Source organism: Falco naumanni, chromosome 10 (genome assembly GCF_017639655.2).
Source record: "Falco naumanni isolate bFalNau1 chromosome 10, bFalNau1.pat, whole genome shotgun sequence".
NCBI classification, from domain to species: domain Eukaryota; kingdom Metazoa; phylum Chordata; class Aves; order Falconiformes; family Falconidae; genus Falco; species Falco naumanni.
This window is the reverse complement of record NC_054063.1, coordinates 5,588,771-5,605,969: the sequence shown is the minus strand read 5'-3', so window position 1 is coordinate 5,605,969 and position 17,199 is coordinate 5,588,771. Positions and strand designations below refer to the sequence as shown.

The following is a 17,199-nucleotide window of genomic DNA, read 5'->3' as shown; positions in this document are numbered from 1 at the left end:
AGATGCAAGTTGTTAGCTTTGATACTGCACATAACTTCAACTATCTCATTTATATAAAAGAGAATAAAATACTTTTCTTAGTTTGTGAAGCCCAAATTGATTGTCCTTTTCCTTGCTGAAGCACAAGCCTTAATTAATGTGTGCATGTTAAATTGTGTGCAATGCAACACTGACACATCAGAAGGAATATAGTGCAAACAGCTATCAAGTTTGCCGATGTCCTTCAGGAAAAGCAACTTTAGAAGTGTTGCTATAGTTTCCTCCAACAGTTAAAAAAATCATCCAGTCCTTAGGGAGCCTCAGGTACTTAAAAGGCACAAGCTCCCATATCAAAGTTTTTAACTTCCTGACTCACTTGATTTCAAACTTATTTTAATGTTTTACATTGTATCTTTCTCTTTCAGACACTGGCATAGACCATCAGGCTCTCCTTAAACAGTTTGAGCACCTGAACCATCAGAATCCTGACACGTTTGAACCTAAAGACTTAGATATGTTGATCAAAGCAGTGAGTGCTAGATATAAACTACTGTGGGGTTTTTTGCTTTTAATTATTATGCTTTTTTCCTCTGGTAAAGGCAAATAATTTTATATATACCACTTTTTTTTTATAAATAACATGCAGTTTTCATTTTCAGAGAAGTCAGTTGTCTCCATTGCATGCCTGAAAACTGTTGTCAGCATTATGCTAAAGAGCCTATAAATTTTGGGGTGGCATCTTAACAGGCTTGCATTCAATGTGCTAATACAAAGAACTTCGGGAATAAAATGCAGCTTTCCGGGAGCCTTTAAATTAAGTAAAGCTTTGATAGGGGTACATTTTTACCAAGTGTATTTTTCTGATTTCTATATCTGAATTTATTATTATTTAGGCATCTCACAGAATGACATGAATAATCATCCCTAAACTAGCCATTTGAATTTTGGGATCTATTATATATACGTCAAGCTGCAAAACCACAGCAGAGTAGAATTTAAGATAACAGTATTATAAATTGCATATGCTGGGCATGGCATTCAGTGCCTAAATTTTAGCAGATTCAGTATCTATCACGGGGTGTGTGTGTGTGTGTGTGAGTGCATGCTTATTAAGGGGATGCAGTTAAGCTAATCAACTGCTGGAAAAAATATGCTTCCCAGGGGGAAAAATAGACTTTCATCTCAGATATCCTGTAGAAGGGCACTCCATGTCTGACATGAGAATTTGACAGTTTTTAAATTGTCAAAGTAAATTGAAAGACAAGGTCTATTTCAAGCTTTCTGTCATTTTTGTGGATTATTTTACCCTTGGAAAACTTAATCTCAATTTTCTGTAAAATTATTTTTTTATAGAGATACTGTAAATTTTCTTGCCATTTCTGAGTATCACTTCTGGGAAAATCCTGGTTGGCTAAGAGGAGCATATCCTCAATGGGGCAGTTCTTTTTTTTTATTTGGTCTTCTCATTTCTCAGCTGAGGTATTGATAGTGTGTCATGGGCATTTTAGGGGGTCTTTGCTTTGGAATTGGTTTTGAAAAGTTATGGTGAATCTGAAAACTAAAATATAATTGAGAGACTGTTTCAGGTATAAACATGTTACTTTGAAAAGCACTAGCAAAACATCATTTAATACCTTGAGCTGTCTGTAAACTCTATACAAGTGCTTGTCAGAAATTCTCCCCTCACACCCTTTGTCTCCATATAATTGGGGTTTTTAATTTAATCTGTATTAAGCTACTGCAAACTAACTTCCATTACTAATGAAGGCACTTCTTTCATTAAACTGTAAAATAAGCTACAAATGGTCTTAGTCTGAAGCAAGCAAGGAGTTAATGGTACTATTTGAAGCTGCGCTTAATTAGTATGGGACTTACTTGAGTTAATTTATTATTAATTGGTGAGAAGGAAGGAAGGAAGACCTTGATGCCTCTTTAAAGTACTGTGTAGCTGCAAAAGTCATCTAGCAGTTGAACCCTTGCAAATCAATTTCTGTGAAAACAACAAAGTGAGGAGAGGTGTTTCTGCATCACTGTCACATGAAAGGAAACCCCCAACTAGTCTACTTCATGTTCAAAAGGAGAATGGCAATATGGCCAGCCTTGCCCACAGTTGTGAACAATACCGTGGTTTTAATGTCATTTGTGGTAATGTATTCGTGTGGCATAATCCTATGTCTACATATATCCGTATTTTTAGGCTACAAGTGACCTGGAAAACTATGATAAGACCCGCCATGAGGAGTTTAAGAAATACGAGATGATGAAAGAACATGAGAGGAGAGAGTATTTAAAAACACTGGATGAAGAAAAGAGGCAGCGAGAAGAATCCAAATTTGAGGAGATGAAGAAAAAACATGGAGATCACCCTAAAGTTCACCATCCTGTAAGGCCACAGTATATTCTTACATGATTGGGTGGTAGCTTTCCTTTCCAGAGAGAAAAAGCTAATAAAGAGAAGGGTGTATCTTGTTTGTTCTCAGCATTTGCCTCTTCTCATGGATGAGGGAGCAGACTGTGGGAACAATGCTGAGAGCATTAGAAAACCCACTATATATACCTCCTTTTTTTTTCTGTACAAGTGTGCTATTTGCTGGCAGAATTATTACCTACAAAGAAGCTAAAACTTATGAGGAGGAAGCCACAGTGGTATTCAAAATCGTAGGGATGCCTTCATGGTGTGCCTGGCCTGAAAGGAACTGCATCATGGTACTGTTTACTTTAAAAAATGCAAACTAATTTAACTTCCTTCAACTGTTATTTCTATATGAGTTTGTGTGGCCGTAACTGATAATTACGGTTGCTCCTTTCCACAGAATGTGCATTTCCTTGACATACCCTCTTTCCTTGGGCCTTTCTGCCTAATGAAGGTATTAGACCTGACCAAAAGGGCATTAAAGAAAGTTCCATTGATTCTATTTGCAACATGACTAATCAGAAAAGAAAGCCTTTCAGAGAAACGTAATGCAAAGATAATGCAGAAAAATTACACCTAATCATGTTTTGAATAGTTTTTCTTTGTAACCAATCTATAGGGAAGCAAAGATCAACTGAAAGAGGTGTGGGAAGAAGCAGATGGACTAGATCCTAATGAATTTGACCCCAAAACTTTTTTCAAATTACACGGTAAGAGGTTTAGCTTAATTTAATGAACAAGTGAAGTGACTTTCTGTCACCTTCTGCAGAGGGCAAGTTTGTTTTATCCTAGGACAAAATCTTATACCTCAAGCAATTTGGATGAGTCTGAAGAGTATAGGAGAGGGAGAGTGTGTGTGAAAACCTGCTTTTCTACCATCTCTGCAGATAAGTGCCAGACACTCATTATCTTTGGAATGGTCATAGGAGTGCAAAAGCTCTTCAGAAGTTGCAAGATCCCCTTAATAAAACAAACCCCAAAATGTCCCCCAGTCCTGCCTCTGTATTTCTGAGCAGTGTGCAGCTAGAAACAATAAAAAATAGTAGCAGAGATGAGGATGCATCTCAGTGGGCATTTTGCTTTAAATGTGATTATAGAAATGTGTAAACTTAACATTCTGACATTGTTAAACATTTCATAATAAAGTACCCTTCATCGGATCCTGCCTGGTGCTGGGCTGTGAAGGGTTGAACAGGACACAGAATTTGACTAATCCCAAAGATGATCATTTAACTGAAGTGTTCTAGCTTGAGTCTGAACTGTTATCTTGGTTTATAAAACACATGAATGTGTATTGTAGTTATTCCACCTTATTTTTTCTTTCTAGAAAGAGATCTTGAAAGGTAATTTTCTGAAAAATTTTGGTAGATTTTTTGGTGCAAATCTTACCAAAACAGAAATAGCTGAAATAACCTTTTGCTTTAGAGCATAGTATATAAAAACTTTGAAGCTATTAAATAAAAATCTTGCATAACACTCATTTGAAGTAGGCGTTCTCTTTCAGTTTCAGAGGTAGTGTAACAATATTCAGAGTAGAATGTAGGATAAAAGTTAGTTATCAAATATTCTCCTCTCAGAATTTGACATGAAAAGTCATTTTACAGTGATCTCAAGTGCTGCATGTTTATATAGACTTTCACATAATTATTTTTCCTTTTTTTGGAGAGAGAGAGAGAGATACTATTGGTTAACAAAGCTTTTCTACAGATTTTTGTTGCTCAGTCTGTTTACAAATTTAGTTGTTGAATTGGGACAACTTGTTCTCAGCCATATTTTTTGGCAATTGCACTCTGTGCAATCCTGTTGTGACCTATTTCAGTTTGCTAATCTAAGAAGTAGGGAGATTGCTCCAGACATGTTCAACCAACCAACCAAAAATGGCAATACAGTTCAGCCAGTGCCTAATTAAAACCTAACCAGAGAAAATGACCTATGTAATCAACATCTTGTTAAATGAGGTTTTTAATCCCATGAGATATGTATGCTGATACTTATTGAACTCAAGGAAAACTATTACATCTATTACTTTCTGTACATGCTCAACTTGTATTTTCAATGCTTTTTTTTGTAGATGTCAATAATGATGGTTTCCTGGATGAGCAAGAATTAGAAGCCCTGTTTACTAAAGAGGTAAAAAAAAAAATGTTTAGGAACTTAACTTGTTTCAGTAAATGGTTACAGGGATGTGTCTGTATTTTTTCCAGGTATATTTGAGGGCTTTGAACTACAAGTTAAGAGTATTCATGCCAAACTTTTTGCATCCTTAATGTTTCTACAGAAGTGTAAAAACTCATCAGCAGGGAAAATAAAGTAGTTGAAGCTTAGGACTCAGACACCAGAGATCTAGTGTTTATGTATTTCTCTGCCACAGGCTTGTCTGAGATTTTATAATTCATCTGCAGGATAGCTATACCTGTATAAATGGCAATGCAGAGAGCTGCACTCGTGCTCTGGCTAGGTGCAGCCTGGTAGAAGTTCTGAAGTTGGGTAGCTGTGCTCATTCATTGCTTATTAACAAGTCATAAGACTTGCTGAGAGAAAAAGGGTCACACTCCTGTGAATTGGCTCAAAGGCAGCACGCTCTGGAAGTGGCTATAGAAGTTTCACATATTTTATATCTAGCTAGAGTGGAGCACATGTAAAGTTTTTAGTCTTAAAGTTTAGTCTTAAAATTTCTTCTAGATTTAACGAGTCAGGGAGGAAATGTGCTATACAGTGTATATAGAAGTCTATAAAATCAAACTAATATAATTTTTTAAAAAAACTAAGAAAATGCAGATTTGTAACAACACTTTGCCATAATCTCCTCTAACACAATGAAGGTATACGGCAGTCTTTTTTCACAGAATCATGGCATCATTTAGGTTGGAAAAGACCTTTAACATCATCAAGTCCAACCGTTAACCCAGGGCTGCCAAGTTCATCACTTAAACATGTCCCTCAGCCCCGCATCTACACATTTTCTAAACACCTCCAGGGATGGTGTTTCCATCACCTACCTCCCTGGGCAGCCTGTTCCAGTGCTTGATCACCCTTTCAGTGAAAAAACTGTTCCTAACACCCGATCTAAACCTCCCTTGGCACAACTTGAGGCTGTTTCCTCTTGGTCTGTTCCTGGTTATCAGGGAGGAGACACTGACCCTCACCTGCCTGCAGCCTCCTTTGAGGTAGTTGTAGAGAGCAAGAAGATCCTCCCTGAGCCTCCTCCTCTCCAGACTCAACACCCCCAGTTCCCTCAGCCGCTCCTCATGAGACTTGTGCTCCAGCCCCTTCCCCAGCTCCGTTGCCCGTCTCTGGACACGCTCCAGCACCTCTATGTCCCTCTTGTAGTGAGGGGTTTAAGAACACAGGGTTTGAGGTGCAGGCTCACTGGTGCTGAGTACAGGGGGACAATCATTTCCCTTATCCTGCTGGCCACACTGTTTTGGATACAAGATATGACAGATATTTGACACATATGTCCCACCATTTTGCAGTTTTGTAGTTTAAAAACAAATTACCTATGGCTTAGCAAGCAAAGCTAAATGACTGAAAAAGCTAAGTAGAAGCAAACAAGCATGAACTCACCAGAAAGACATTGTGCAAGAGGAGAAGTGGACCATTAAATTAAGCAGTCAATTTGTCTTGTGGTGTCTGAATGCTTACAGGATCAGCTGCATGCTCTGGTAAAACAGTTATTCCCTCCTGTTCCAGAAACACAAGGAAACTGCCTCCTTTGAATCAAATGTAGGATCAGACTGTATGCTGAAGTCAATTTTACTGTAATGTCCACAGCACTGAATTACAACAGACCACATGAAGTAACTGAAAACTTCATTCATAGCAGTGGAAGGCTCACTTCTTGCATAAATACTATCCTAAAAGAAGAAAATTCCACACACACTCTATTGGAAAAATGGTGAATTCATGTTTTTAGCAACATCTCACACTACTATGCCAAATATGCTGTCATTTGAATGAGTTTACCAAACTAATATTCGCTAATTTTTAATTTCAGCTAGAAAAAGTTTATGATCCCAAAAATGAAGAGGATGACATGGTTGAAATGGAAGAAGAAAGGCTGAGAATGAGAGAACATGTAATGAATGAGGTGGGGACTGATGTTCAGTAGAGCTGCTGATTTCCTTCTGTGTTTAAGAAATACAATCCTCCTCATCAGAAGCATTGTCCAAGTACAGCAGAAAGGGACAACTTGTCACACATCAAGTTAGAATTCTCAAGCCCTGTCCCCATTTTTTGATGCAAATGCGTTCTGACTAGTTTTTATTTTAAAAGTTGCAGAGAAGGAATTGTGCTGTAGCCTCCATCTCTTGCAGATACTGAGATTCAATAGAAGTTTCTTTGGAATTTTGTGTCAAACAGAGAAGACTCTAAATGTGCTTTTGCGCTTAGCAAATGGGCAAGATTTAGGTGTGAGAAGAGGGAGTGGAGCAATGTCTTCTTTCATATAGCTCACGTTTGTCCCTTCAGAAGGGGGCTCAGAGCTCAAGGTATCACCTATGACAATGAATACATTTACTAGTTCTGATTAGTTTTCAGCTCAGGAGACAGAGAAAGGGGAAGAAATGCTTTGAAGCAGCGTATTTTTAACTCCTATCTTTTCTGTATTCTAATTCCTTAAGCTTGAGCAACAGAGCAAGCCTGGTGTTCTGTTAGGCATAAAAGCAAAATATTTCCTCCCTTCCCTTTAAAGGATTCTGACACAATTCATTTAGGGTTTTTTTTGATGTTTTAAAACCTCTCCATCCAACAGTGGAGATTACTCTGACTCACAGTTAGAGAATTTTTACCAGAAAGCTAAAAAACATTTTACTCAGAAAAATCTTCATTCCACTATTAGTGTTTGGGCTCTGACTGCAAATAATGTTGCCAATAAATTTTGAAGTAAAATGTGAGGATTTATTTTTTATTTCCATTTTTTTTAAGCTATATAACCTTGTGACAAGTTTTCAGAAGATGTTGCAGGCACTCCCTTGAAAACGGGACAGTTTAAAAATAAAATGGTTATATTAGAAAGTACCTGCACGATGAAATTAAACACTAGCTTCACCAAAACCCATCCTTTAGGTTGAATTTATTTTTTTGCTTCTAATAGGTTGATGTCAACAAGGATCGGCTAGTGACTTTGGAGGAGTTCTTGAGAGCTACAGAGAAAAAAGAATTTTTGGAGCCAGATAGCTGGGAGGTAATGAGAGCACGTTTCAAGTGCAACGTACAGTACTATTACCATTACTCTAACCAGGAAGCCAAATGGCATGTCTCTGACCTTTGGGTTTTTTCAGTTCTGTGTTGGTATGTGTGTGATTAAGCGCCTTAGCTGACCATAATGTACAAAATGTAGCGGACTAATGTAATGCAGGTGCAATCTTTGTGGTCCTCACAGAAACAAAAAAGACCTTGCGCCACCCTGTGGATTCCAGCGGAGCTTTTCCTAGTGCTTTCCAAACAGCAAGTGGACATTTTGGGTTTTCAATCACTTCAAAGGGAAGATAAGAGCTCAGCTGGAAGCAAGAGGAAATTTTTTTCTCCTACCTCTAAATCTGTAGTAGAATTTTGCTGAGAAACATCTATTTTGCTGTTTCTTACAGTGAGTGTACTAAGCCTTTACAGTGTCGTATCTGAGCATTTTGATGAAAATTCTGAGAGTTGTTTAGTGACCTGTACAGTTTAGCTAATAATAATTCAAGTGGGAAGTTAATAAATATATATATACATTCTGAGTATTCACATTTGTATGTATTTTCTTGCAGACACTAGATCAACAGCAGCTCTTCACTGAGGACGAGCTGAAGGAATTTGAAAGTCATATTTCTCAGCAGGAAGATGAACTTCGAAAGAAAGCAGAAGATCTTCAGAAGCAGAAGGAAGAGCTACAGAGGCAGCATGACCAGCTTCAGGCTCAGAAACAAGAGCTTCAGCAGGTACGCTTATGAGAACAGAAATTTTTTTTTTTCTTTTCTTGCATCCTTGTATGAGTCATGACAGTCCCCAACTCTCGAGCATTCTTTACCTTGATTTCTCACATAAGTCCCTGCTGAATTCTAAACTAATGGTACCACAGCAAAACATAATGTAGTATTCAAGATTATAGCAAACAATTCAAGCATCTCAACTCAGTAGTTACACCCATTAGCAAAGGCTACATAATGACTGTAAAATGTGTTTTAAGTCTATTCATTTATGTCACATCAGAGAAAGTTGACAGGTTTAAGTTTTTCAACTGTTGCATTTTATTTTTCACCAGGTTGTAAAACAGATGGAACAAAAGAAGCTACAGCAAGGAAATCCTCCTGCAGGACCAGCTGGAGAACTGAAATTCCAGCCCCGTATGTGTCTTTCTGTGTGGATACACAAACTTTAAAATAAGATCTCCAGTGTAAAAGTCACTAAAACTGTCTTTTCTGTTGAAACTATTAACATAATGTGGGTTTAATGACCTCTGTAGAGAGGTTCACTAAACTGTCCTTAACAAGGAAGTGTGGAACTCTTCTTAAGTATTAAGTGAAAAAGAGTTATAACTCAAGGCATCAGATGGGCAGAGCAGGAGGATTGTGTCATACCTGTCAGTCTAAAACCAGTGAGATCTAGGATATCCGGGATTTGTGAGTATCCAGAGAAGCGGAATAGGGACATACAAACAACCAGGTCTGTCTTATTTTCTAAGGCTTCATTACCAGTTTCAGACTGCAGAACAAAGCATTTAAATGCTTTCAACAGGTCTATCCTCAGTGGCCAATTTACCAGCAGTTGAGTACAACATGATGTGACAAGTTAATTTATAGACAGTATGAATGGCTTCAACACCCTCAGAAGATAGTGTTAAAATAACCATTGCATTTGCTCATGGACGGCAACAAAACGGGCAGGTATATATTAGCACTTCTTACCCATAACATATTGTCCATGTTTCTTTTGTGCTTTGAAGGGGCTCTGCTTTCCCAAACATCCTAACTTAGCTTTTTCTCCCCCTCTAGAAATGATGGTTTTACTGGCTTCCATGTTCCTGTGCTAACTTTATCAGTAGAGCTCAAGAACTTTTTGACATTTATCTGGAAAATAAAGCTGCAGACTGTATCCAGCCTTTTGAATACTGGAAGCTCTTAACTGCTCCTGCAGGGTTGACAGTGGGGTTTCAAACCTTAAACGCTATATTCAGTGATTACAGCTTACTTTGTTGGGTACCCTGAAATTCTGTCCCTTAGCCACTCAGTTATGTAAAGAGAAATAATGACATTTCAGTGCCAGTTTAATTTTGTTTCTCATTTGCTTCAAAACTGCCTGTGGGTAATTTCATTTTATGATCCTTAGTTCTGAGAGTCTCACTTCCCTTCACCTCCAGTAAAAACATGTATAATATCAGATGCCCTGAGAGTTGGACTAATGATAAATCTTTTGATGCTGGCAATAATGTAGCAGATACTGTTCTTAACACATACATTGTTTTATGTAAAAACTTTCTGCAAAGTCAATTAATCAGGTGTCATAAGAATTCATTATATTAACCAGAAGTAGTCACTACTCCTTTACTGAGTTAGAGGCCCAAGTAGACATTATTTCTAACCTGTAGGCTACTGGAGCTACTGAGGGTAATTTAAGGGAAAAATCACAAAAATTAGCTGCAAGTTCTGAAATCTTCAGCAAACCATGAAAATTAGTAATTATTCAAAGGTAGGCAAAGGGAGAATGTTGTAAGAATTATTGACGCGCTGGGGAGTACAGTACAGGAGCAAGTTGTTAATCTTTTTTTTCAAGCTTCCCATATTAGGATTAAAGATTTCATAAACACGTAATATATTTTGGAAAGAACAATCTGCAAAGAACCAATGTGTTACTTAAGTAAAAATATTTCACAGAAAACAGAAACAATTAGTAATCTAAGAGGAAACGCTGAATATTATAGTAATGCAGTCTATTGCATAATCTAAATCTGAACTCATTGTTAGTCACATAAAAAATTATTGATTCCACTTAAAAACCAAAAAATAGAAGATTTTGTTTGATTGTCCCTACACTAGAAACTTTCCTTTAGAGACTTTTCACATTTGGGGCCAATTTAGTTGAGAAGTTACAAATAGTTTTACTCTTGTTTTACAGCCGGGGAACACAAAGTTGGAGATGCACCAAAACATCCTGCAGGAGGTGATCAGCCTTTACCACCAGGACATGTCCAAGAACCAGCTGCTAGAACTGATCAAGTTCACCCTTGACCACTTGTGCCTCAACTTTATAGCATCTTTATTATTTGGGATGGTGGGGGGTGGGGGGTGGGCAGGAAATCACAGTGAAACATGAACTTCCCAGTTTCTTCCCCAGAATGTGAAATCATTGGGAATGGTAAGAGACTAAGTATCAATCAGATCTGAGTCATAAATTAAACTAATTTTCTCTCCAGTGCATCAGTGAGAAACACAACAGGGGGATCAATTAGAGGCTATAATGGAGGGGGGAATTAAGGAAACTATTAATACTAAAGATGTATGTATGGTCAGGGGACTGAGTTGAACTCTTCTCTTACAAAAAGGGAGAAGATGTCTGCCATTCTGTGTTTAGGCATGAATTGGGATATTCTCAGGAGGAAGCAGGGACCTGGCCTGAATGTCAAGTTACGTCTAGTTTTATGTAGAAACTCTTTCCAGAAATGCTGAGAAGCAAAATATGGGGAAACAAAGACCATAGGTAAAGGCCTACCATTTCCAGCACTACCAAACCCTTTCTTCTTTGAGACCAAATAAAAATCAAACTTCTAATCCTTAATCACAGAAAAATTGCACTTTCTAAAATCCAAACACAGCAAATAATTATGTGGAACAGTGAATATTTTTCATGTTTACAGAAGCCTAAGAATTTCACTGTAAGCCTTCAAAAGGAATACTGTACTTCCGGTATATTGATCTGAACCGTCCTCCTTGCTGAGACTAATTCTGGGTAACAGTTGAATATTCAACTGGCTCTTGGGACGGTACTTTTGTCCCTGTTTCTTTCATCAGGTGCCAGCTGATCTCAAAATTGTGCATGTTATTAAGTAAGCTTTTTATGTTAATGGAAATATTGTGCAAAACAGAACAAGACTCATTGTCTTTATCTGTACAGATTATCCTACCTCCTACGATAATATCAGATTTTTCAAAATGCACCACATGCTTCAGAAAGGTCTTCTCAGACATGAATCTTTGACTTGTTAAGAGTCTCACTATTAACTCTGATTAGTCTTTCAGCAGTTGGTGTAAGTTTATGAAGTGTCCTAAAACAGGGGTGCTACTTGATTGTATTATTTTGGTATCGATCCAGGATAGGTCCCTAATATTGTAAGCCAAAATTTTACAAAAGTAAGTTGCTTTTCCTGTGGGTTTTACTATAACGTTGAAAAGTTGTGTGGTTGTCCTTGCTTGTCATTCATTTCAGACGGAAGTATCCTGAAGTGTAAACCCTGTTTGGGTTATTTTGTTTGCTTGGTTTGTTGCAGTTTGTTTTAAAACATGGATTGTTCTGATTGTATGATGCTGGCTTTGAACTGATACACACCTTGGCAAGCATCCTTGGCGTTTCCTTCCTGTTCTGTAGCTAACTACTGACAGTGTCATTGAAGGAGGTCATTTGGGTTTTAAGCAAAGAAACAGAAGCAAGCCTCTGTTACAGAAAGATGTTCCTTTCAGAATAAGACTTGGATATTTTAGCCAAACTCGAAAGACAGGAGGCAATTACTAACATTTTGTATTGACATTTGGGAAGTTTCTTACTTTTAAGAACTTTGATTGATAAAAGCTAGGTGTATTCCTTCCGTGTTTAAAACTTCTTTCATCAGGCCTGAGCATATTCTTGTTCTCCACACAATATAAAATTCACTATGGGAACAGATTAGGTTTCCTTTTCTGTTTCACCTTGTTAATTGTCATGTCATTAGATCACTCAAACAATTGGACTTTTTGCCTTTTCCTTTTTTTTTCCCTCTACGCAAGTGGTTAACGTTTTAATTTAGTTTCCAAAACCAGTGTCTCCACTGTTTGTCATTTGCATGCGATTCTAACATCAGTTTGATTATGTCTTTGTCAGGAGACTAAAATACTTTCCAACAACTTCATCTGTTTGCTAAGAGGCCCAGACATAGTTACAGCTACATCCAGACTAACAGAGTTTTTCACTGCACAGCCCTGTCTTTGGATTTGTAGCCTAATAATGGGTAACAGAATGAGGAGGGAAATAAAGAGGCAATTATTCAAATGTCATGGAAAAGGTGAGGGAATTTTTTTTTTTTACTATTCCTCCCATCCCATGTGAAAGTTTACAGAGGACAAATGATAACAGCCACAGATGTTTGTAAAGTATCAAGGACTGAAATCTTTGGCATAAAGGCATTTCTACCATGTAAATCATTCTTTTGGGTTACATCTGCCTCCTAACAAATGTCATTAGATGTAATGACATGCTTTGTAATGTAATGCTCAAGCTTTGGTTTCAGTGCAACCTCTCACATTTTGATTGTAAGATTGTGACTCTCCCTGCTGTTGGAGATGGGCATTATATCCCCCTTACGCCATTTACTTTGAAACATCCAGAGTTTTACAAAGAGCTGTTGTAACTTGGGTGCTGAACTCAGCTTCTGCTCGCCACGGTGTAGTGAGTGCCAGTGGTGACTCTGAGGAAGCTGCTTGTGAGAAGCCAGAGTTTTCACTTGTTCATCATGAGTTAGCATTAGCGAAAGTTCCTCATTTAGCATTTCAGCTAGCCACTGAGGTGTGTGTGTTCAGTGTAAAAGAGCACGCACCTTTCCTTCAGTTGCTATCCGATTCCTAAATGTTGTTCTTGTCAGTGTTAAATTAATTAATATGCTTGCAGTTTAGCAATATACTACAGACTTTGTCCATATTTAAAGTGGAAACAGGCAGGTTTTTAAACCTTAAATTGGTGATTGGGTTTATCTCTAACAATAATCAAGGTTTAGTCAAATTGGCAGTTATTTGCCCTAAATTATGTGGAAGTCAAAGCCTCAGTCCTCAATAATGCTCAAGCTGGCAAACTGCTACTGAACACGTCTTAAGTTTGTTGCCTAAATGTTTTTCAGGTGAGAGCCCAAATTAGAACTTCATGCTCATTCACCGAATTCAAAAATCTCATATGCATGGGTACCTGTATCACATGTCCACGAAGACAGCAAGGACTGGGTTTATGTTCTTCCAAAACATGGTCTGTCAGATCTGGTCTATTGACAGACAGTGTTTACCCAATACTGTCCATCTCCTCCTCCCCTGCAGAGGAAGGGTATCATTCTTCAGGCCCAGGCCTAGAAGAGGTCTCCATCTGAGTACAATAAAGTCACCAAACTACTTTTGTTGAGCAATTTTGAAGTGTGATTTAGGTAAGAGTTATCTCACTGTGAGGAACATCTGCCTTAGAGGTTATGCAGTGTGCTGAAGTCATGTTTGTACGTGAAATATTTAGCAGATTTGTTGCTTTTTAATGTGTTTATTTTCAATGCTGGTGTCTTCTTTTAATTGGGTTCTCTCTTCCATTAAAGAGACTAAAGGTATTAGCCACTAAAAGCATGTTTTCTGCCATAGTACTGATTTCTCAGGAGCTTTTCAAAGTTGAAAAGAAATTATTAAACTATGCTTACAGCTAGCTGAGGAAGTGAAAAGCTATAATTATAGATAAATAAGAGACTGGAATATCATGGGCACCACTGCTTTCACCTGTATTCTGCTTTGCATTTAGGAGGTGATTACAATTCCAAGACAAAGATGCAGAAATTTGGTCTTGTCCTTGGCTGGGATTTCGGTAGGAAGATGGAGGGGTAAGATTTGGTCAATGTTGTACAAATTCACATCCTTCAGTGCAATATATGTAGGAAAAAAAAAAAAAAAAAGCCCTGCTCTGTACTTTGTATAGATTAGTTTTTAACTGGATTAAACTGAAACTCAGCACAGTGACAGACGTCTAGTGTTTTATTCTAAGTGGGTGGGAAAAGGCAGGCTTAGATCTTGTATATATGCACAACTTCGTATTTCTGTGTAGAGGCTCTTCCTGTTTGCCCTCCACTTTTTTTGCTTTCTGGGAAGATGTGAAGTTCTTTCTTAGCACCAGCTGCTTCACTGCAATAGCTATTCACTAATTAGGTACTCGAGTGCTCAATTTTTCTATAATCATAAAAATATAAAACCAGCTAATTGAAATGCTACTGCAACAGCATTACAAACTCTTTGACAATGCCACATGCTTCCTTAAATTGTTCAAATTCAAACCAGAAATCACCAAGAAGGTGAAGCACCCACAGGTTTAGTAACAGATTTTTCTATAGGTTGCTTTCTCTGTTGCTTACAGATCTTCCCTTCAAAGCCAGCTGTCAGCCATTTCAGGGGGTCAGAATGGCTGTGGCAATGTGTTTCCTGGGGAGATCCACAGGACATCATGCCATATCCAGCCACATTAGACTTACCGATTTTGTAAAAATGTATCTTAAGAAAAATTCGATGTATGGTGGCATTTTGCAGAGAAATGAAGCTCTGACCTATGGATTGTCCTTTGGTAATTTATGCAGAAGTAGATAGCAGGTGCCAGGAGCTGTCCCTAAGGTTGGCCCCAAAAGTACTTTCTTGTTTACATCCTCAAATGTTACTGAAATGAGTAGGTAGTTGTACCAAGGTAATGAAATGAGAGTCCCATATGAAAATATAGCAACACTCACTAGTTTAGTTACTTTTCTAAAAATGGTAGGGTTCTTTTTACATAATGGGAAATAGGGAGCTAGCTTGAGTCCTCTTATTTACACATCTGCAGATAGCAAATACCAAAACCACCTACAGTTACCCTGATGTTTTCTAATGCCTTGAAAGCTGTGCTTGCCAGAATTACTTTGTATCCAATAGAACACTGTTTATAATTCTACTACCCAATACTATGCTAAATTCTGAGGCCAGCAAGTATGCAGGCTATTAAATACAGTATCAATGAGGCAAAGGAATTTTTTTTCCAGAGATACTCAAGTTTCTGTATCTGGTGTATTTTCCAGTGACAGATGCAGGGATAGAGCAGCACTACAAAGTTGATCTCCGTTCCTTGCACCTTTTCCATCAATTCAAGCAGCTGTTAGTCAGAGCGACTGCTGCTCAGTCCCTGTTGCAAACAATTTGTGTTTATTCAAACATGCATTTCCTTAACACACAGTAGCTCACAGCTGGTGTCTTCTAAGAAACTGCCATAGAGCCATTTCCGTATTACAGAAGTGATAGTGCATACAATACAGAGTTTCCTCTCTAATATCTCATTTCACACCCTCTCCCGCTAGGTTATCATTGCTCTTCATACTACATTGAGAAGAGGACTTCAGTTTTTGTGCTCCCTGTCAACAGTGACAGTGGAGAAAGTAGGATGGATGTGCGGGCAACCCTCCACATGCTACCCCACTGCACAAATTGAGAGCCCACCTAGGGGAGGATGAGTTACTCAACCACGGAGCGGAGTCCTATGCAAACTTGCATGTATGGAAATTTCCAGTCACAGAAAGACACTGGATACTGCAGTAGCAATGAGTGAAGCTCCTGAGCCCACGCCTATTCTAAAGGCTGTGCAGACCTTGCCAGCGCATTTGGTACCATGGAGAAGCGATGCAACATCTGTTGTAACACATGATTTTTTTCACATAATAAGCACATACAGTTGCATACTGTTTCTTCACTAGAGGGAGTCTAAGACCAGGATTACCAAGTGCTTTTAAAAGCTAATTAAGAAGCAGAGTGGTAGCATAATAAAATAGGATGTTGAAAACTGAATGATCCCTCAAAAGCCAAACAACAGCTGCCATGTTTCAAAAGAGCTTTTTTTTTTTCTTTTACAAGAATGCATTTCTTTCTTTGTGCTGTTTCCTTTTGAAGAGGCCCTGAAAGTGCAAATGAGCACTAAACTAATGGTGCTGTTCCTGAATGTACACACCTTTGTGCCATGAATGATCTCCAAATAAAGTATACCGCAACTGGATAACAACAATATGAGAATCAGCTGATATTTAAAAACCCAAGGTACTGACCAGGAAAAGATACCATTTACATTTATAGCTGGAAACCATAGTCCTCCTAGAGTAGGATCCTACATGTTAGACAGTGAAGCAAAAAAGGCAATGCTGCGCTATTTCTGACAAATATACAGCTGGAGGAAACAGGATTATACAGATGCCAACTCTCTGTTATTCCTGACACTGCTCAAGGAATGGCTTCTTTGGAGGTAGCTGGTAAATTATTTTATATTAGCTTTTTTCCCAGGAATTCTAAAGGTTAAAATTGCACATGACGGGGCCAGCTTAGGGATCAGCCTCTGAAGCTCCCAGGGAAGCACGATCACCAATGAATAGCCAAGGAAACTGATAAAAATCATTATGTTAAATGGGAGAACTGGGATAAAGGAATAGGGTGTTATCAAGACACACCTTAAGCTTTTGGTCAGAGATTCCCTGTATCTCTAGTTTAATTGTCTGTGTTCAGTGTTATGCTGCTTACTACACATAAAGCCATGGCTCGTTTTCAGCTATAATAATTCTATAATTCTTAGTCTAAATACCCTCTTTCTATGCATTTTATTTTTTAGCAAGGTAAGAGGAAAGTTAAGTGCTTTAAGTATTCCCTTATTTGTGTTCACTGAGTATTATAAAATTATCAAGAACTTAATGAATCATATATGCTATTCATAGTCTAAATAAGTGTGTTTGCAATACTCAGACATGAAAAATAACCAGCCAGTCATCTGTCCTGATGGGTAGATCCAGTTCAATCTACAGGTAATTACAGTATCATCAGAATAGTCTTTATTAATTTATCTATTAA

General features: G+C 38.0%; 1 protein-coding gene across 2 annotated transcripts in view; it reads left to right on the top strand.

The window, feature by feature from the left end:
• Positions 1-14,316, top strand: part of NUCB2 (nucleobindin 2) — a 31,025-nt gene extending 16,709 nt beyond the window's left edge. For both annotated transcript variants that reach the window (XM_040609823.1, XM_040609822.1), the window contains exons 5-13: positions 405-508; positions 2,177-2,362; positions 3,012-3,102; positions 4,464-4,522; positions 6,390-6,482; positions 7,488-7,577; positions 8,143-8,313; positions 8,637-8,718; positions 10,487-14,316. In XM_040609823.1, coding sequence (XP_040465757.1) covers positions 405-508; positions 2,177-2,362; positions 3,012-3,102; positions 4,464-4,522; positions 6,390-6,482; positions 7,488-7,577; positions 8,143-8,313; positions 8,637-8,718; positions 10,487-10,599 — 989 coding nt within the window. In that variant the 3' untranslated portion in view covers positions 10,600-14,316. The remainder of the gene's footprint in view (positions 1-404; positions 509-2,176; positions 2,363-3,011; positions 3,103-4,463; positions 4,523-6,389; positions 6,483-7,487; positions 7,578-8,142; positions 8,314-8,636; positions 8,719-10,486) is intronic.
• Positions 14,317-17,199: the final 2,883 nt, after the last annotated feature.